Raw genomic sequence first — 22075 nt, forward strand, 5'->3', positions numbered from 1 at the left:
CCATTCCTTCCACTTTCATTCCTCACCTTGCCCCTCCAGCCCAGCTGCATCTTTAAACCCATTTGTTCCCAGTCATTCAGAGTTCTGAGAAAAGGTCAAGAGCTGGAAGCTCTCAGACACAGTGTGGTGTATTCACTATTTTATTGCATTATGCAAATGAAAATGTACTAATTGAACTCTGAGTCCAAATACGACTGTGGCTCTTCATGCTCATTTGCTGTTAAATAACAAGGGTAATTGTACAAGTCAGTTTGACATCTATTAATGAGAACAGGGTAGCAGTCCACTACAATCACTTGCTGTTGAATTGTCTAAGAGCCAACACACTGCTCAGATTGGCGGCTCGCGGTCTCGGCTCACCAGCACGTCTTCTGGATGCAGAAGGGAGACCAAGCTGACCCTCTGGACCAAAATGCATTCAGTGAGGTAGAGTACACTCTGATCAGTGAGTAGGCCTCAGGCCTGAGAGACTGGCTAGGACATCCCTGACACCCTTTGAACTTGCTGATCTTCAAAGGCTTCTTAATTCCTTATTTAAATGCTTCTGATGATCAGGAACATTTAAAATCTATATAAATAAACATATCGAAATGAAGTGAAGATTATCATCTTCATCACAGGATCCATTTTCATTCCTGAATTTCCCAGAAACATGCACTATAAGGAAATGCTACGATCATGTTGAATAGCTAGCTGACTGACCCAAATGTTGCCACTGGCAGTTTATCATCTATGCCAGAAAGACCGTGAGACCAGAAGACACAGGAGAAGAATTAGCCCATTTCGCTCTTCAAGTCCGCTCCGCCCTTTGATCAAGGATGAAAGACAAATTTAGTTGCCACTACTAGAGAGTCTGGAAGATCTGATCTTCAGCTCACTTTGGAATTCCATGAATAGCTGACGGTCCAGAGGCCATGAGTCAACACAGTTCAGGCACAATGATACCTTCAGATCCAAATGACCTTAGAAGAACCCAGCCCACCATGTGTGGAGTTTGCATGCGCTCCCTGTGAATGCATGGGTTTCCTGGTTTCCTCCCACATCCCAAAGATATGCAGGTTCATAGATTAGTTGGCCATTGTAAGTTATCCTGAATGTATTGGCGAGAAATAGGATCAGAAGTGGTTGGGCTTGATCAAAAGTGGGGAAAATAAAATAAGACTAATGACCAATGTAGAATTTGTATAGGTGGGAAATTGATAGTCATCAAGGACACAGTGGAACAAAGAGACTTTTGTTGTGATGTAGGAGTGGACTCTGTTACTCTAGATCATTATACTGCATATACAAGTTATAGTTCTTTTGCTATGGGGAGAATGACAAACTAAGGAGTATTTTGATCTGTAGACCTCAGCAATCTATCCAAGTAGCTTTAGGTGGCATAAGCAAATCTCACATAGGTTCCTGCCATAATAAGCAGGGAGAGGTTACTATCTCTCAGTGAGACTGAATTTGAATAATTAGGACAAAACAGCTGTATTTACTCACATTTTTAAAAAAATTAATTTGCATAACATTTGTTCAATTATATTTGAAAATTCTTTCATAATTCTGGCTTTGAAAATATAGATCCATCTCCATAATGGGACAATTTTGCACTTGCTTTAAGTGGAAATATTTTTGAAGGATAGATATTACCGGTACACGTTTTTAAAATATTCAGGACTCGAGGTTGTTTAATGTCATTTGCAGTACTCAGGTGTAAAGGAGAACAAATTATTTCTTACTCCAGATCTGATGCAGCACAAAAGACACCATAAGGTAAAGAACACGATAATAAAAACACAATAAATATAAATACATAAGATAGCTTATATACACAGATTGATTGTATGTCCCTAAAGTGATACTAGGCATGTATACTCCTGTAAGTGTTCTAGTTTTCTAGGTGCGTCAGGGCCAGGTGAATCACAGATGCCAAGATATCTGTTGCAGATCGGTTATGTCAGTAAGCATGTTGGTAAATGTCCAATTTGGCAGGCATGGAGTTTTTGATATGTGCCTTTCCAACATTCAAGGCACTTCATGACGCTAGGCAGTAGTTGTTCAGTTCTGAAGCTGTAGAGTTCTTTGAGACAGAGATGTTGATGCCTGATTTGAGGCATCTGGAGAAAGCAGCCAGGATGAGTGAAGTGTTGAAGATGTCAATGTAGGTGTCTGTGAGCTGGTGTGCACACTCTCCAAGTACTTGGCCTCAGATACGTTCTGGCCTGGCTGCTTTACGGGCAGAATGGCTCTCTGCAGACTCTTTCTCACATCTGCTGCTGTTACAGACCATGGCTGCTAACTTAGGAGAGCTTTCATGGCTGGTGATGTTCTGTATGCCTCGAAATATGCATAAAAGTAGTTTAGAGCATCAGGGAAGGAGTTGTTGCTGGTAGTGTTGGTACTGTTTTCCCTTGCATAGTCAGAAATGCACTTGATGCTGGCCACATGTGCCAGGGATCGTTATTGAACAGGTGACAAGAATGGAGTACAGTCTTTTGGAGTGACGGAACACTGGCAGGCATTGTCTACCTGCTTCTTGTTTAAGCCCAATTCATTTATGGAAGTGGATTGATTTTAAACAACATTAATATTGTATTAGATCTTGTCCTCTCACAGAATTTAACCATCAAATTAAGATTGAGCAGCAGCAAATATTATCACTTGGTGATAAAAAGATCGAAATAAAATCAAGAGAGAGCAGTAATGTAGATATGAGAAAACAGAAAGGAGTTCATAAGTTTCAGGATTGAGTGAGAATATGACTATACATGATGGTGATGTATAAAAATCTATATGAAACAATTAATATAGACTGATATGAATTATGGGAAAGACAGGAGTTTTGAAATCAATGGTAAAAATATCAAGCGAGTTGGAGCTTCCTGCAAAATGTGTTTGTTTTCTGATATATTTCATAATTAGGATATTTTCTCATAATACAGGCTATGACTTCAATTTCTTTTCTTAGCAGCCATGAAAGAATAATGCTTCTAACAACTTAGGGCTGGATTGTTTCCGTATCTGTGTGTCTATGACCACGTTGCAATGCATAAATTTGATGCATTGACACTTAGTTATTGTCTTTGCTGGTGTGTGGAATAGCGGTGAAACTGCAGAGTGATCGCTTGTGTGGTATCATCCAGTCAGGCTATAGCCTTGGTGTTTGGCAAAGTGGAACAAAAGTTAGCCGTACTGCCTCACAGCCCGAGAAATCCATATTCATTCCTGACCTCTGGACTGAATAGTAGAATTGCACAACTTCCTTACGGCTATATTGGCTTCAAAAGTTTAAAGTAAATTTATTATTGAAGTATGTATATATGCAACCATATATATATACATATGCAACCCCAAGATTCATTTTCTTGCAGGTATTCATTATAGGAAAAAGAAATAGAATATAATCAATGAAAAACTACACACAAAGACTGACAAACAACCAATCTGCAAAAGAAGACAAACTGTGTAAGTTCAAGTTTAATTGTCATTCAACCATACATGAATACTCATGAATACTGCTAAATAAAGCTGCGTTACTCCAGGGCTAAGGTACAAAACACAATACTAACAATCGTACACGTTACAAGACAGATACAGCACATATAAGATAGTATTAAAACACAGTCACAAAGAAAACAATAGTCCAAGTCTCCAGGTCTATGCTTGTTGCAGCAATCTGCAGCTGAACACAATACAGCTTGTAAACACAAAGTACACTGCAGCTGCTGTGGTTTAATCAACACGTACAAACAGGCTGGAGGAACTCAGCAGGTGTGTCGGCCTCCTCTACATCGGCGAGACCCGACGCAGATTGGGGGACCGCTTCGTCGAGCACCTCCGCTCCGTCCGCCACAACAGACAGGATCTCCCGGTTGCCACCCACTTCAACTCTCCTTCACATTCCCATTCCGATATGTCCATACGTGGCCTCCTCTACTGCCATGATGAGGCCAAACTCAGGCTGGAGGAGCAACACCTCATATAGCATCTGGGTCGTCTCCAGCCCCTTGGTATGAATATCGAATTCTCCAACTCCCGGTAATTCCCTCCCTCTCCCTTCCCCTATCACACTTTCACTCTGCCTCCTCTTCTAGCTGCCTATCACCTCTCTCATGATTCTGCCTTCTTCTACTACCCATAGTGCTTTCCCCTTAGATTCCTTCTTCACCTCTCCTGCCTATCCCCTCCCTGCTTCCCCTCCCCCACCCCTTGATCTTTCCTCTGATTGGTTTTTCACCCTCCCCCCACCTTCTTTATAGGGCCCCTGCCCTCTTCTTCTTCTAAACCAAAATAAGGAGCAGTACAAAGTGTAACAGGTACAGTAAAATGGAAACATGCTGTTTCCATTTATATTAAAATATGCAGATCTTACCAAATACAAGAGAAGATTTACTGTGGTGCAAAATGTTCCTTTATTGTTTTTGGTTGAAATTTATTGCTCACTTAAAGAAGAACATGAACTAATTTTCATCCCTGAATTTCCCAGAAATGGACCCAGGACGAAGGGTCTCGGTCCGAAACATTGACTGCTCGTTTCATCGGATGCTGCCCGACCTGCTGAGTTCATCCAGTTATTTTGTAAGTGTTGACAACGCAGCTTGTCTTTTGTCACTGGAGGGCAGCACCGACTCTGGTTCCTCTACCCCTGGATAGCTGTAAGCAGGCGACATCATGGCCCAAGGCCACACAGCTGCCCCACTCTCTGCAGCAGTAAAACCCATTCACACAAAATAAAACAGTCCAAGTTCCTGGGTCCATTCCCGCTGCAGCAGTCTGCTGCCGAACACAACACAGCTTGTCCTCCACTGTGAGCACACTGCGGGTAGCTCCTGGACAGCCATAAACAGACGACACTGCAGCTTCAGGCCACGTCCTTGCTGCAACCGAGGCCCTGCAGCTCCTCCACTGTTCACCAATATACCAGCTAACCGGACTTACAGCATCCCACATTATCCATGTCCAGCAGGGTCTTGGGATCACAAGAAAAGTGACTAAGCCCATCATTCACGGTTAGGCTGCACTTCGACGCTTCTCCAGCTCCGCCGTCTGTACCGAGTCCAGCTCCTTCAGTTTCCTTGTTCACGAGCGACTCACTGTTGATGAAAATGAGCCTTGTTGGCAAAGGCATATTATCCACATTTCTGATTCATGGGTATTTCAGGCAGGAGAAAGAAGTTGAGTGGGAAATGGTTCAGCCATGATCAAGTGGCGGAGCGGGCTTGAAGGGCGAAATGGCCTAATTCTTCTCCTGTGTCTTCCGGTCTCACGGTCTTTCTGGCATAGATGATAAACTGCCAGTGGCAACATTTGGGTCAGTCAGCTAGCTATTCAACACGATGATAGCATCCTCTTATGGTGCACATTTCTGGGAAATTCAGGGATGAAAATTAGTCCACGTTCTTCTTTAAGTGAGCAATAAATTTCAACCAAAAACAATAAAGGAACATTTTGCACCACAGTAAATCTTCTCTTGTATTTGGTAAGATCTGCATATTTTAATATAAATGGAAACAGCATGTTTCCATTTTACTGTACCTTTTACACTTTGTACTGCTCCTTATTTTGGTTTAGAAGAAATTGACTTCAGCGACGAATGTGAATACATTGAGGACATCAATACTCAGCTACATTGCAGAAAACTAATTGTGTCACCTCCAAGAGTTTCACCCCGTACTGAAGTTCCTGATGGCAGAAAAGCAATAACAAATTAGAAACCACATCTGCCTTTTTAAAAAGTCATTTTGTATATTTGGTATTCCAAAGATCAGCCGACATCATAAAAAATGCGTGAAAAACAATCACATGCTGTTTGATGTAGACTAGAATGTAATAATTTGTTAATTGGGCACCTTCTTGACTGCATGAAAATGTTTAATTTGATGTAACTCTGATAATGCAATATAATCGCTCAATTATTTCTTCTGCACACAATCTTGGCCAATTTGCATCTCCAAACAGTAGGGAACAAGAGCAATACATCCTAATCTCATGTTTGTTTTTATTTTCTCTGGTTATATCTCAGGGTATTTTACTAGGTTAAAGTTGCTAAAATGAATGCAGGTTGCTATTGTTATAACAGAGATGTCAGAAATGAGAAGATCCCTTCTCATTATATAATTATTATATTAATATCTGGCAGGATGACTAGTTATTTAGACTCCAAAATATTAACCCCAAATCAAATCTTCCAAATAGCCTGCAGAACATGGGTGTTGTACGTGGCTTTGGAATTTACGTATGCATAAAGTATTTTTGACCTGATTCGAGTGAGTGTGCTTTCTCGGCACAGCAGGCAAAACTAATCGCTGGAGCCTATTTAAAGAAAAACAGCACAAGCCACCTGAAATCAGTTATATCAGTGCAAATGGCTGCAGAATTTCATGTGGAAGATATGACAAATGCTAATAGGTTTTCTCTAATCTTTTGTGCTGTGACCAGAGTTGGCATTTCAAGTTGAAGGCTTTTGCCAGAACATTCACATAGGAATGTGTGTTAATATACCTAGAAGGGAGATATACCTCCAGTGAGAACAATCTCAGCTTATACAATCTTTTCTTGCAACTAAAGCCCTCCATTCCAGGCAACATCCTAGTGAATCTCTTTTGCACTTTTTCTTGTGCTGCCAAACCCTTTCTATAGTATGGGGATCAGAACTGCACACAAAATTCCAAGTGCACCCTAACTAGTGTGACATGATGTCCCTACTCTTATAGTCAATACCCTGCCTACAAGACAAATGAGCTAAATGCCTTCTTCATTACCCAGTCCACCTGCACCGCCATTTTGGGCAGCTATGGACTTGCACCCCTGAAGGTCCTTCTAAGTTCCTTCTTGTTTATCGTATATATCTGGCCAGTATCAGATAACCCAAAAATGCATTACTTTATGTTGCCTCAAATCCCATCTGCTACTGCTCCACACAAATTTACAGCTGATTTAAGTCCCTTTGTATCCCTAGGCCATCATTCTCACTATCTACAACTCTACCAATCTTTATGCTGTTAGCAAACAGACAGACAATCTCAGTCAAGACATTTATATATAGGACAAACAACAAAGATCAAGGTACTGATCCCTGTGCTACACTGCTGATTACAGGCGAACAATCCTCCGCCACTATCCTCTGCTTCCTGCACTGCCAATTTATAATCTGGTTGTCAAAGCATCTTGGATACATGTGCCCTAACTTCCGGGATCAAACTACCATGTCAAAAAACTTTGCTAAACTCCATGTCTACTGTATCTTGTGTTACGTACCCCGTAACTGGGTGTCTTACCAGCAAAGATAGAAGTGTCCGTTGGAGTCTGGTGATACTATTTTCAACAATATTTATCAGCAAAAATATACAAAATAATATCAATGCGAATATACAGAGAATATACGTTAGCAATACTAAACCTAAAAGTGCGGGTATAATAATAATCTCTAATGAAACAAGCTCTATCGTTGTCTAGGGGATAATGAATTGTCAGATGGAAATATAAAGTTCAGTTCAGTTCATGCAGGCTGCGGTAGTTGTTTGTCGATGTGTTGCAATTGTTGGAGAGAGAGAGAGAGAGAGAGAGAGAGAGAAAACGTGTGAACAGTAACAGCGATTATCTTGCCAACCTTCCTTTACGATTTTGATCCATCGATGCGTTGTTGTTGTGGCCATTCATGTATGACCCCTCCGTCCTTTAGCTAGTCCGTTCTTCCGTGGTGGACTCGTCACCCAGGCAAGGGTGGACACACACACAAGCCCCCACCGGTCTCGCTATAAACACTGTGAGTTAAAATTTACCGACCCTTCATTCGGTCTCCGGTCTCCCACCCTGTCTCGTGGGGGTTCTGATGCTCACTAGCATTTCTCCTGGTGCGTCTGAGGGGTGTTACCCCAGACCTCACTTTTATCCCCACTCACGGGGTCTCAGGTGTCAATCAGGTTGGGATGATGTAACCCATCAAACCAGCCCACTCTGGTTGCCCCCTGAGGAGTTTCAATGAATAGAACAGTACCAAGTAAACAATCCTTCTCCAAAAGACAATAGCAGTAATCAATGGTTCCGCTCCTCTTTTGTTAGCTGCGTCTCTCTCTCATTAACTTTCATGAGCTGTTATCAATAACAACTTTCCTGGCAGCTTTCCTTTGTCTCTCTCACTTCCTTGATAACAGCATTGAAATAGTAGCGATTTGCGATTCTCCAAAGGGGGGAGCATGGACGACTCTGCACCCTTCTGCCCATCAGAGTTGTTCATCCTTCGTAACACTTGAAAACGTTGATTTCATCATACAGTATCAAGATTTAATGTTGCATCTCAACATCTAACCATGCCTCAATGAGTAAAATGTTTCAAACCATTTTCAATTCATGTTTGCCGAAATTCCTTTGTCATTTAATACACTGAGTTCTGCATGAAGAGATAGGACACTGAGTTTTGTAACTATTTTTTTTCCAAATTTAAATCTCCATTTCAAATTCCAGTTTCTAAAGTAGAAAGTAAATTTCTAAATTCCTTCTTTCTGAAGTAGAGAGTTTGAGTTACTGAACCTGCAAAAATATGAAAACAGTACACTAGGCTGCATTTTTCTATCTTCTGTCCATTTACTAATTGTCAATTTATACTAATCTATTATGGCAAACTCACAAATTTTATGCAATAATCTCTTGTAGGGAATTAGCAAACCATCTCTGCCATCTAAATCCATAAAGAACTAACAGTGGGTATTTTGAAGCATCTTTGTTGATTCTGACTGACTCAATTTGAACCAGACACACAATACACATCTACTGAAAAGTAAATTTCCATTCACCCATGTGTTTCTTATGAAATTGTATTGCATTCTGCTGAGATACAATTTTAACATCAATGAGGCAAAGTGTTCCTATCCCTGCACAGAAAAGGAGAAAGGTGTTGGCTTTGATAACTGACAAAATACAATGTAGTGGGAAATCTGGAGAAGATTCAGTTGGACTGGTGAGACTTAATTTAAAAATCTAAACTGAACATGTGGAGCTCTGTTATAAATTTCGGAACTGTGGATAATCTTTAAAAGAGCTGCAACCCGTTCATTTAAGACGCTAGTTCCACTGTTTAAAAAAATTTCTTGAGTTTAAAGTAAGGTTTCAGGGTGTCAGTTTAAAATGAGCAGAAATCTTAATCTTTTACAATTTCCTGCCAGGGAAACCTCCTTCCAGTATTAAAATTAACAATCCCTTAAAAAATTAATGGGCTGGACTGGTAGGAGAGCAACTCTGCTATCAGTACTCCAAATGCAGCTGACAAAGTGCCGTACGTTTCTATGAAGACTTCCTTAGAGGCATTGCTGTTACATTTTTGTAGTCATAGCCTTTCAAGCATGTTCACTTTCTGTGAGTTGGTGAATATGGGTGGCCACGATAGTGTAGCGTTTCTCTGATTTACTCTCCTTTCTTGTCCACTCACTTAATTTGCTGGCATTCAGTCATTAGTTGCTTTGTTGCATCCTCCTCTTGATTATCACTACCATCTGAAACACTGAATGCTTACATGCGATTCCATGATCTAATCCACAGATACTGTATAGATCACGAGCAGCCGAGCAAAAGCACTGCCTGTCAGAGTATCCCACGAGTTAAAGCCTGAAGTTTAAAATTAACCAAGTACTTTTCTATTTTCTCTCCATTTACTAAAAGTCAATTTATACTGGCAAGCATAAATTTTACACAATAACCTCTTAGGAGGGATTTTAAAAATAAAGCTAGATTACATTCTGCGATTCTCTGCCTCAGAACTAGAGATAGCTTTACACCAAATATGCAACCTAACTTGAATCTCATCTGTTAGATTTATTTTCTTTGGAAAACAAGCTGCTTTGGAAAGGGTGTAGAAGAGGTATACCAGGACGTTCTCCAACTGGTTGGATCACCGTCTGGCATGGAGGATCGAAAAAAGATGAAAAGGGTTGCAAACTCAGCCAGCTCCATCATGGGCACTAGCCTCCCCAGCATCGAGGACATTTTCAAAAGGTGATGCCTCAAAAAGACAGCATCCATCATTAAAGACAGGATAAGCTCTCTTTTTATTACTATCATCAGAGAGGAGGTACAGGAGCCTGAAGACACCCACTCAACATTTTAGGAACTGCTTCTTCCCCTCCACCATCAGATTTCTAGACAGACAATGAATTAACCCATGAGCACTACAGTTAGGGCATACTCAGGAGTTATGGAATATAGCAAATATTAATTTCAACAGCAACTAGCCTTCAGATCTGAATGTGGATTGAATTTAAAATGCAGCTCAGAACAATGGGTTTCCTGGAGCTGCAGACTGGGATCAATCACAAACAAAGAAACACTACATTTAGACCTGAGATGCCCTCCTATGCATGAATCCAGCCCAGGGACAGTGGTGATTAGCATTCTTTTTGGGTGTCTGGAGTGTTGGTGTGAAGGTGTAGGTGTTTGAAAATTATATGTAATTCAAAGGAAGCATTGTGGATACATGGTAACTACAGAATTGTTCTGCCAGTACCTTTGATCTTTAGCATATAAAAATGTCATGTCATGTAAGTTTCTAAGAGTGTCTGCAGTATAATGCCTGCTTATTGTGCTGAATAAAGACTTTTATATCTCCAGCTTCAGTGTTACCCTGACACTCAGATCACAGTCACAACCACCACACCACCTTTGCCTCGTTTTGCACTATTTATTTAATTCAATATTTTACATACATTTCTTTTTTAGATTGCACTGTATTACAGCTGCAGAACAAAAAATTTCATGACACCTGTCAGTGATTTTAAATTCTGATTCTGATTCTGCCTAGATTAGGTTGTTTTCTCTGCATTGTTGGAGGCTGAGGGGAGAGCTGTCTGAACTTCATGAAAGGCATGGTTAGTTAGACATTCAGAATATTCTTCCCTTGGATAGAAATGTCAAGTACCAGAGGACATGCAGTTAAGTTCAGAGGAGGAAAGTTTAAAGGAGATGTGCGGGACGTGTGTTTTTTTAAAAAATGCAGAAAGTAGTAGGTGCTTGAAATGGGCTGACAGGGATAGTGGTGGAAACAGACATGATGGTGACACTGGTAGAAATACACACAGAAATAGATCCATATCATACAGAGCCAGAAGAGATTTAGTTTAATTTAGCATCATGTCTGGCATAAACATCATGGCTGAAAGGCCTGTTCCTGAGTTGTGCTGGTCTGTTTTACATCTAGTGAGATAGTACACAAACCTCTTTCAGATTTATATACAATTGAGGTTTGCTGTGAGATCGTAGATGCTGCACACAGACCCTACACCTGGAGTGTAATTCAAGGATTAAACTAAAATTAATTTAAAGATCAGAACTATTTTAATTTCCCTATCCAGGGCATTTCTCTGTGCTGTTACTCTGCTTGGGTCAAGCCCTAGCTAGGATTCAGCATGTTTTTAACACTACCTACAGATTGGAGATGAAACAAGGCATTGAAGTTGGAGAGTAAATGTATTATTAAAGAGCTCCTGGAAGGAATCATCCAGACAACTTGGAAGCTGGCCCAGAACTGTGTGTTCACTAATTGTCCTTTCTGCTAAAATTATAGTAAAGAGGAAGGAGATTAAAGAAAGTGAATGTCATGAATTTATGATCAACGATAGAAAGACTTGTTTGATTTTGAAAATAAGTTGTTTTCAAAAGAAAGCTATAGATTATCATTAATGTTGATGGTGTTTTGTTCTCCATTCATTCATCTTCACTGGTTAAAAAATATTAACAAATGGAACAGCCAGCTCTCTGTTCACATAATATCAATAATGCATCAAATCATTGTTCAGCATGTGATCCGACTAACAGTGCTTTTCATGTGCCCCTATTATACTCATAAGAGCAAACGGCTGTCAATAGACATTAAAAATTGTATCCATATCACTATTATCAATCCAAAGTGGTCAGAGCACTTCCACTTCCATTTTACCAAATCTGCTAAATGAAATATTAAGTTTAATGTTCATTTCTTGATGGCAAGTGTCAAGCATAATCACAGAGGAACATAAGACAGTCTTGTCACAGTGAGGTGTCTAGTAAGATCTCCTTTGGTAACTACTTTGAAGTTTTGAATTGTTATCTAATCAACTAGCTTTGATAGATAGATAGATAGATAGATACTTTATTCATCCCCATGGGGAAATTCAACTTTTTTCCAATGTCCCATACACTTGTTGTAGCAAAACTAATTACATACAATACTTAACTCAGTAAAAAATATGATATGCATCTAAATCACTATCTCAAAAAGCATTAATAATAGCTTTTAAAAAGTTCTTAAGTCCTGGCGGTAGAATTGTAAAGCCTAATGGCATTGGGGAGTATTGACCTCTTCATCCTGTCTGAGGAGCATTGCATCGATAGTAACCTGTCGCTGAAACTGCTTCTCTGTCTCTGGATGGTGCTATGTAGAGGATGTTCAGAGTTATCCATAATTGACCGTAGCCTACTCAGCGCCCTTCGCTCAGCTACCGATGTTAAACTCTCCAGTACTTTGCCCACGACAGAGCCCGCCTTCCTTACCAGCTTATTAAGACGTGAGGCGTCCCTCTTCTTAATGCTTCCTCCCCAACACGCCACCACAAAGAAGAGGGCGCTCTCCACAACTGACCTATAGAACATCTTCAGCATCTCACTACAGACATTGAATGACGCCAACCTTCTTAGGAAGTACAGTCGACTCTGTGCCTTCCTGCACAAGGCATCTGTGTTGGCAGTCCAGTCTAGCTTCTCGTCTAACTGTACTCCCAGATACTTGTAGGTCTTAACCTGCTCCACACATTCTCCATTAATGATCACTGGCTCCATATGAGGCCTAGATCTCCTAAAGTCCACCACCATCTCCTTGGTCTTGGTGATATTGAGACGCAGGTAGTTTGAGTTGCACCATATCACAAAGTCCTGTATCAGTTTCCTATACTCCTCCTCCTGTCCATTCCTGACACACCCCACTATGGCCGTGTCATCAGCGAACTTCTGCACATGGCAGGACTCCGAGTTATATTGGAAGTCTGATGTGTACAGGGTGAACAGGACCGGAGAGAGTACGGTTCCCTGCGGCGCCCCTGTGCTGCTGACCACCGTGTCAGACCTACAGTCTCCCAACCGCACATACTGAGGTCTATCTGTCAAGTAGTCCACTATCCAATCCACCATGTGAGAGTCTACTTCCATCTCCGTTAGTTTGTGCCTTAAGATCTTGGGCTGGATGGTGTTAAAGGCACTAGAGAAGTCAAGGAATGTAATCCTCACAGCACAACTGACCCCATCTTTGGGGCCAATGGCAACCGGGACCTCTAAACTAAAAATCAAAAAATGCTGGAAATATGTAGCATATCACTTTGGATCGACTCAATGCATGTAATATTCTAAATGTCGATAATGTATTTCTGTTTATTTAAGAATATTATGAAAATGCTAATAAAACATGTTTTTTTTATTTATAGAATGATATTGTGTGTATGATTCCAGCTTTTTCAATGCTATACACGGGAGCACTAAATTTTCTTGTTGCGATATTCAGAAGCATGGTTTCTGCTGCTAGTGTAGTTTGCACTTTGCAAGAAGTTATTTGAATATATTTTCATATAAAGAGAAGGCACTTCTGTCAAAAGTTTATCTTCATCATCCTCAGCCAATCTACAGTTTTTGAGCAACGTACACAAGTTATCAGAAGAACTCAGCAGGTCAGGCAGTATCTATGGAGAGAATGCACAACCACTTGATGTTTTGGACTGAGACTCTTCATCAGGACTGGAAAAGAAGGGGGGCAAGGTGAAGCCAGAATAAAAAGGTGATGACAGGGAAAGGAGTATGAGTTGGTAGGTGATAGGTGAAACCAGATGAGGGGGAAGGTAGGAAGGTAGGTGGGTTAGGGCGAGGGGATGAAATAAGAAGCCGGAAGGTGGTAGAAGGAATCTGATAGGACAGGACAGGAAACCGTGGGAGAAAGGGAAGCAGGAGAGGCACTGGAGGGAAGTAATGGGAAAGTGAGGAGAAGAGAAGAGGTGAGGGGAATGGAAGAAAGGGGGGAAGAAAAATTACTGGAAATTAGAGAAATTGATATTCATCCTGTTGTGTTTGTACAACTAGATATCAAATAAATAAAAGTACACACTTGGAGGAGAAGGAGAAGTTAACATGTATATTCACTTTGCAGAGAGAGCAATAAATCAAATGTGCATGCATAAGTTATCAATCAATTATCAGTGCTAGGGAGTCATTGTGCTTAAAGAAATAGATCCATACATTACACTTCTTCCTGCTTTATATTAATGAAACATAAAACTGTATTATGTAACAAAATATTCCATTTCCCTTTAACAAACCATATTCAAATAAACGTGCTTTTACAATAACAGGATTTTCTTGAATTTTCTCCTTTTAATAACAGTCCATGATGAACTTCACTATACTAAAGACCCAGTCTTTTGAGTGCCGCTCTGTTTCTTTCAGGATTGCGTCTCTCGAATGGCATCAGGTTTGGCAGGTGTCTTGCAAAGACAACGTTCTCTGTTGCAGGTGTCACGTTGCTATTGGTGACATGATCATCACTGGCAAGTCCGATAGCTGCAATGTGTCCATCTTGTTGGATGCAGTCGACTCAGGTGTGTTCTTCGGTTGGGCATCCGGTATCTGGTCCACATGACGTCTCTGTGTCTGATCTCCAACATCCACTCTGTACATCAGTGACCTGGTTCTTGGAGGTATCCTACCAGGTGTTCACTTGTCTTCTTAGTAATCATGTATTAGGATTTCCTGTCCAACCTTGAAGCTCTCTACTGATCATCTTGCCGACAGCCTGAACAGTTTATTCTGTACTTAGTTCCATAGGTCTGGTTTCAGGAGGTCTATGTGAGATCTCAGATTCCTGCTCACCTACAAATTTGCAGGTGTTTGATTTGTCATCGCATGAACAGAGTTCCTGATACACAAAAAGGAAATTGTCTGCTTTATGGTGGCGAGAAATGTCCTCTTTGTCCATTGCTTTAATGGACTTCTTGAAGGTTTGAATAAACCTTTCAACTAACCTATTCATTGCTGGGTGTTGAGGAGTTGAAATATTTGATGCCGTTTTTCTTCATGAATAGTCTGAACTCCTCTGATGTGTATTGTGCTCCATTGTAACTCACAATGTGTTATGGCAAGCCGTTTCTGGAGAGCATAGTCGTCAGAGCAGAGACAGTCTTTGCTGTGGTGGCTAACTTCATTGATATGACCTCTGGCCACGTTGAATGAGCATCCACAGAAGTCAAAGTCATGGAGCTCATGATTGGCCCATCAAAGCATCCTTTGCCATGGTGAAGACAGCCACTCCCATGGATGTAAAGGTGCCTGTGGGGGAGCACATTGAACTTTGTGGCATTCCAAATCTGCCTATCTATTCCCAGCCACCACATGTAGCTCCAGATGAGACGACTCTTCTTGACTGTACCCAGGTATCCTCCATGCAGAATTTCTAACACTCTGATGCATAGTTTAGAGGGAACCATACATCAGGGTTCTTTGACAAGCAGACAGTTGGTCTCGTCTCGCTGAGGACTCTGGAAACACAGGATTACTGTGAGTTGGCCATCCTTGCATGTTGATGTCATAGCCTTTTGACAATGTCAGGTCATTCCTTGTTTCTCTTTGTATCTGTGAATTTGTTACTGCATGAAACACCTCTGCTAGGTCACAGAATGAAGCTTTTCTTCTTCAGTAGTCAACAGTGGAAGATGTGACAAACCGTCAGTGTTGCTGTGTTGTTTGGTACCCTTGAACTCTACGCCGTAAGAGTGCGCTTCTAGGAAAAGTGCCCAATTTTGCAACTGTGTAGCAGAAATCACTCGGATTCCCTTCCTAGGATTGAAATGGACAAGGGGCTGGTGATTTGTCACTAGTGTAAACTTTTGTCTGTAGAGGTAGAGGTGGAACTTCTTTATTCCCCATATTAGACCAAGGGCCTCTCGGTCGATGTGTGTGTAGTTGCATTCTGCACTCATCAGTGATCATGACGCAAATGCAATTGGGCATTAAGATCCATCTTTCATAGTGTGTGACAAAACAGCTCCAATGCCACAATGGGATATATCCCAGACCAGTCTGATGGGCAGGGATGGGTCATAATAGGAGAACTGTATATCTGATATTATTAGTCTCTTCGTTTCCTTGAATGCTTTTCCACATCTTTCTGACCACTCCCACTTGGCTCCTGTCTGTAACAGTGTGTTCAATGGATGATGCACTGTAGTGATGTTTGGGAGAAACCAGTAGTAGTTTACAAGGCTCAAGTATAACCTGAGTTGTCACACATTTTCCGGTTTGGGTGCCTATAGTATTGCCTCAATCTTCTCTTGTGACTTATGTAAGCCATGCTTGTCAAAAACATGTCCACAATATGAAATTTCATTCTTGAAAATCTCATATTTGCCTCTCTTTGCACGCAGACCATAGACACTCAGCCTGGTCAGCACTTTACAAAGTTACAATGATGTCATCAGGGCATTGTGTTCCTGGGATATCTTGGAGCACTTGGTCCATTGTTCCTTGCCAAACTGCTGGAGCTGATGCCTTGCCAAATACAAGATGACTAAACTGGAACAGTCCCTTGTGAGTGTTGATTGTGAGGAACATCCTGCTTGACTCTTCAAACTTCATTTGCAGGTAGTCTTGTGACAAGTCAAGCTTTGAAAACCTCTCCCCATCTGCCAAAGATGCAAAAACATCTTCTATTCGTGGCAAGGGATACTGCACAGTATGCAGCTCTGGGTTGATGCTCACCTTGAAGTCACCACATACGTGAACAGCTCCGGTTTTCCCTTTCTTGGTCACTGGGACAATGGGCATGGCCCAATCTCTCCATTCAATCTTGGAGAGCATGGCAGATGCTTCCAAGCTCTGAAGTTCAGCAGTCACTTTAGGACGTAGTGCGTAAGGCACTAGATGCACTTATTGGAACCTTGGTGTTGCTGTTTCACCCAGTTCAATTCTGGCCTTCAGCCTTTGGGTTTACCATTCCCCTTCTCAAACACCTTCTTATTAGCAGCTGGTTTGTGCCACCGCTTGGGCTGCAGTTACCTGTTGATGACACATTGAGAGCTTTGATTGCCAATTTGCTTTGATAGTTGGATTTTTCTCAAACATTAATGTCAGAAAAGTGCTGATGCTCTACTTTTCAACACATAAAGCTCTAACTGTTGTGTTTAGCCCTAGTATGTCACATTCACTTTCAGTTTGCCTTTGGGACACTTTTTCATCTGCATAAGTCTTTAGAATCACTGAGGTCTTTTCTATAGGTAGCTTAGAAAACAATCTGTTGTAGTCAGCCACTGAAATTTCAGACAAAGCTGACCCTGTATCCAGCTCCATTTTGTTTTACACCAGACACATCTATTGTGAACCATATGATTTGTAATCTGTTTCAGTAATGTAATGTGTTTCAGTTCTAGGCAAGACATCTTACCTTTGTCAGACTCTGTGTCATCTGATTCAGTTTCACATTCAGTCACTTTAGGCATTGGTTTAGTTTTATGTTTGAAACTTTTAACTTTGTGTAGTTTTTCTCTGTGGCTGTGCTTTTTGTCTGACTTGCACATTTTCTCTATATGGCCTTGTCTGTGACACTTTCTGCAAACTTTTTATTTGAACCATCAGTTATTTGCATCATGGGAGGATTTGCCACATAGATAACATTTTTGGAACTTTACACCATTCAAGACATTTTGTGCATTTCACATTCTGAACTCTTTTTCTGTAGTTCTGCTGCATCCTTTGGTGCAGTCTGTAACAATATTGCAATGGCCAATGCCCTTTCTAAGGTTAGGTCTCTTTCTGATAGTACCCTCTTTTGAGTGCTTTGACTATGCATGCCACATACAAACCTGTCCCTTAATGCATCAGAAAGTCCATCTCTAGAGTCACAGTACTGGGAAAGTTTGCACAGTTCTGCAATGTATTCAGAAATGCCTTCATCCCTTGACTGGTTTCTTTTGTGAAATCTAAATCTCTCAGCTATTACAAATGGTTTTGGGCTCAAATTATTTTGTAAAATTGCAACAATTTCATTGAACGTCTTGCTTGCTGGTTACTAAATTGCATAAGAGACTGTACATTCCATTAAGCTAAGAAGTTTGGAGACTTTCTTTACCTCATCCACATTGTTAGCATTACAATACAGTTCAACCCACTCGATATACAATTCCGTCGTCACAGCAATATCAAATTTGTCAACTCTCCCGACTAAGGCCATTGTCACATTACTTTAACTTTGTTGGTTGTGCGTCTCTCACTGTGTATTGTCCACTGTTACTCACATGTCCTTTTCTAGCATCTGTGACAACCTTCTCCATCACTGTACTGGTTCAATTCACTCTTTCCTCTCTCTGTCTCTCTTTGTTCTTCCAAATTCTGTCGACTGGTAACTGTTGGTGCAGTTGGTGATATTCACTGACACTCAGGTTTGTACTCATTGCCAATTTGTTTTGTCTGTACAACTACATATCAAATAAATAAATAAAAGCACTTGGGCAGAGAAGTTTACGTGCATATTCACTTTGCAGAGAGAGCAGTAAATCAAATGTGCATGTGTAAGTTATCAGTCAATAATTAGTGTCAAGGAGAGTCATTATGTTAAAAAAAAAGATCCATACATTACACATGCCATCATGTTGGAGGCTACCCAGATGGAATATGAGGTGTTGCTCCTCTGACCTGAGTGGGGCCTCATCATGGCAGTAGAGGAGGCCATAGGCTGACCATTTGGAATAGGAAGGGAAAGTGAAATTAAAATAGGTGGCCACAGGGAGATCCTGCCTTTTTCATCAGACAGAGCTCAAATAAATGGCTCCCTCAATCTACGTTGATGTAGAGGAGGCCACACCGGATGCAATAAATCTCCACAACAGACTCATTGAATGGTGGAGAGGGAGAAGGTGAAGGGTCAGGCGTAGCACTTGTCCAACTTGCAAGGGTAAGTGCCAGGAGCGAGATCAGTGGAGACAGATGAGTTGCCAAGGGAGTCACTTCTACTGTTCTACAGTCTTTGACCCTTTTGACTACACCATCTTTTGCCAATCTTACTCTACCACCTTCTTTTACCTCTTTTATTCTTATCTATTTATTTTGTCCACTCAAGATTCAAGGTTGTTTAATACTAATTTCTGTACACAGGTGTAAAGGAGAAATAATTAATTGCTACTCTGGATCTGATGCTGCACAAAAAAATTGCAGAAGATAAAGAACACCATTGGTTCTCTGGTGGTCTTGGCATGGATGATACGTAGCCTCCTCCCTGATGGGAGTGGGACAAACAATGAGCCCCTTTCCAGCTTCTTTCCATATACAAGTGCCTGATGGCGAGAGGGCTGGTTCAGGAATGCGTTGGGCAGTTTTGACTACCCATTGTAAAGCCTTCTCGCCCACCACAGTGCAGTTTACATACCATGCAGTGTTAGAATGCTCTCTACTGCTTACCTGCAGAATGGCGTGAGTATGGATGTGCAAGGTCCAGCTCTCTTCAGCCTCCTCAGAAAGTAAAGTTGTCGGTGAGCTTTTTTGACTGTGTAGCATGTGTTTTGGGACCATGAGAGGCTGTGTGTGATGTGCTCTACCAGGGAGTTTGAAACTGCTTGTGGTTTCCGCTGCTGTGTCGCCGATGTAAAGGGGTGGGGGATGTGAGTACTCCTGAACTCAATAACCATCTCCTTTTTCTTGTTGACATTAAGAAAGAGGTTATTTGCCTGGCACCAGGCCTCGAGCTCTTCCACTTGCACCTCCTCTCTGTAGACCGTTACCACTTGACTCAATACGCCTTCTCACTACATATTTCCTGGGAGAAAATGACAAATACTCCTTGGACTGAGGTCGTGTGCTCTAGAAAATCAATGGAGCATCGTTTGAAGCCCAAAAGTGGGTAAGCAAACCAGGACCATTTTTAGAGTTTGCAGATTTTGGGAAGAGTTAAAGCAGAGAAATATTTCCTATCACCCTTCCCTAACAGCCCACATGGGATAATGGATTTGTGGAATAATCAAGAATATGGATTTACCCAGTATTGTTGGAATTACTCTCAGTATGACATACCTAGAGTAAGTAAGTAAACAAAGATACAACGTAGTAAAAACAACACATGGGCAAATTTTCCCACTTGAAATGTGGTTTGTTAGATTGGGTTCTCTGTTTGACTGTTAATGAGGTGTTGACCAAGCTTGCCAAGACTCTGAAGCTCCAACAAATGGTGCTGTTGATTTCCATAGCTCTACCAGACGGGCTCTGAAACTTTTAGAAGCAATTCCAGAACCTAGAAGACAGTGAATCATCTGACACTTGATTAAAAAAGATAGCAAGTTTAAGTTCAAGTGTCCTTTTACAACCAATAGCACGTATACCATATGCCTTTGATAAACATACTTATTAAGAACCAATTTATTTTTGCCAGGTGCTGGGGATGTACCTCCCATTCTGTGGCATTGCAATTTCAAATGCTCAACTGTTTGCTGCCTCAAGAAAGGAGTATGATAGAAGCCGGGTGAGTGGACTATCACAAAGGGTTTGCACACATTTCATCCCACATAGACTTCAAATCTGCAACAAGTTCAAAGTCAAAAGCAAGTGTGGGTAATAGCAAAGCAAAAAAAAATGCTGGGAAAACTCAACAGATCAAGCAACGTCATGGAAATAGAGAATGGTTCAGATCAATGTCTGTTGAGGTGTCTCAAACAGGAAATTTTAACTGTTTTACTGTTTTTCTTTCCACTGTTGCCTCCTGATCTGCTGAGTTTTTCCAGCAATTTTTAATTTCCAGAATCTGCCCACTTTTTCATAACTAGTTAAAACTGAGACCAATTAGAGAACTAAACTTTGTTTTCATTATTTCATGTTAAGGAAGGTCTTGAATTCCCATTTTCCTCCCCAGTCCCATTAAGGAGGACATAAGAAGCAGACCCTGCTGGGCAGCAGAGTGGCACTGCTGGTAGAGATGTTCCTCACACCTCCAGCAACCTGGGTTCAACTTGAATTCCCTCTCACCCAGCCCTCCTTCTCTTCTGGCACTTTCCCCTGGGTGAAACACGTCCCAATTCCTCCTTCATCACCACTATCCACGGACCCAAACACCTCTTCCAGGTAAAGCAGGGATTCATAATTGCCTCCTTCAACCTCGTCATCTGAACTGAGCGCTGTCAGTGTCAACGCAACTACGTTGATGTGCAATTCCGTCCTCATTCGACATCCTGGAGTTCCTTCAAGGTTATATTGAGCAAATGCCAACAAATAAATACAGTAATGTGCACAAGTCTTAAGCACAGATGTATAGCTATTGTGCCCAAGTGTCACAATGTACACTGGCAATGCGGAGGAAAGACAAACCGATGTGGAGTCAGCAACCAAAGTTTATTCTTAAGAATTCTACCAAACGTTGGTGGCTTGGCCAAGAACCCCGCGTTTAGCACGAATGGGGCATCTGCTTAAATAATACAAGTAACATGGATTCCCCAAGCCCATTAAAACAAACTTAACAAGCTTAAACAGAAAGCACCAGGAGGCCGCATCACAAAGAGCGAGTCGCTCAAGATAAAAAGACACAGGGAACTTTGAACGATTAACAACATTTATTAAACAATTAACCATTTCAGTTGCTCTAAAAACCTTGGAGCCCATGCTCTCAGGCTCCCTGCATGAGCCTGAAGAGCTCATTACAGTACGGCTTTTACACAGTTCTGTATATTGGTTAAAGTAGACTATTAAGCATGAAGTCCAATAGATCAGAGAGTGATAGAAAGCAGCATAGATTAATACAACATGGAATTAGGCTTTTCAGCCCAACTCATCTAGGTTTGCTGCAGATCCTCCTTGCAGTGTAAAATGCTCTTCTGCAATACATCTTCAATAGTGCATGAGTGATAATCATGTTTATGGAGTGATTGTTTCATCATTACCAGCTTTAACAATAAGGCAGTTGCTATGTCCATGCCTGTTGTTTTTTTTTAAACCTTGGTTCCAGCTTGAGCACAATTATGTTATTCTCCCCAACTTCCCATCATCTTCCCCCGATTCCACCACTCACCTGCACACCTGGGACAATTTACAGCAGCCAACTAACCTAGCTACCCATATG

General features: G+C 41.2%; 1 protein-coding gene across 1 annotated transcript in view; it reads left to right on the forward strand.

The window, feature by feature from the left end:
* Nucleotides 1–22075, forward strand: part of pde11a (phosphodiesterase 11a) — a 244611-nt gene that overhangs the window by 72409 nt on the left and 150127 nt on the right. The window contains exon 3 of the mRNA XM_073047136.1: nucleotides 20399–20488. Within this exon, the coding sequence (XP_072903237.1) occupies nucleotides 20399–20488 (90 nt within the window). The remainder of the gene's footprint in view (nucleotides 1–20398; nucleotides 20489–22075) is intronic.

Source organism: Hemitrygon akajei, chromosome 5 (genome assembly GCF_048418815.1).
Source record: "Hemitrygon akajei chromosome 5, sHemAka1.3, whole genome shotgun sequence".
Lineage (NCBI taxonomy): Eukaryota > Metazoa > Chordata > Chondrichthyes > Myliobatiformes > Dasyatidae > Hemitrygon > Hemitrygon akajei.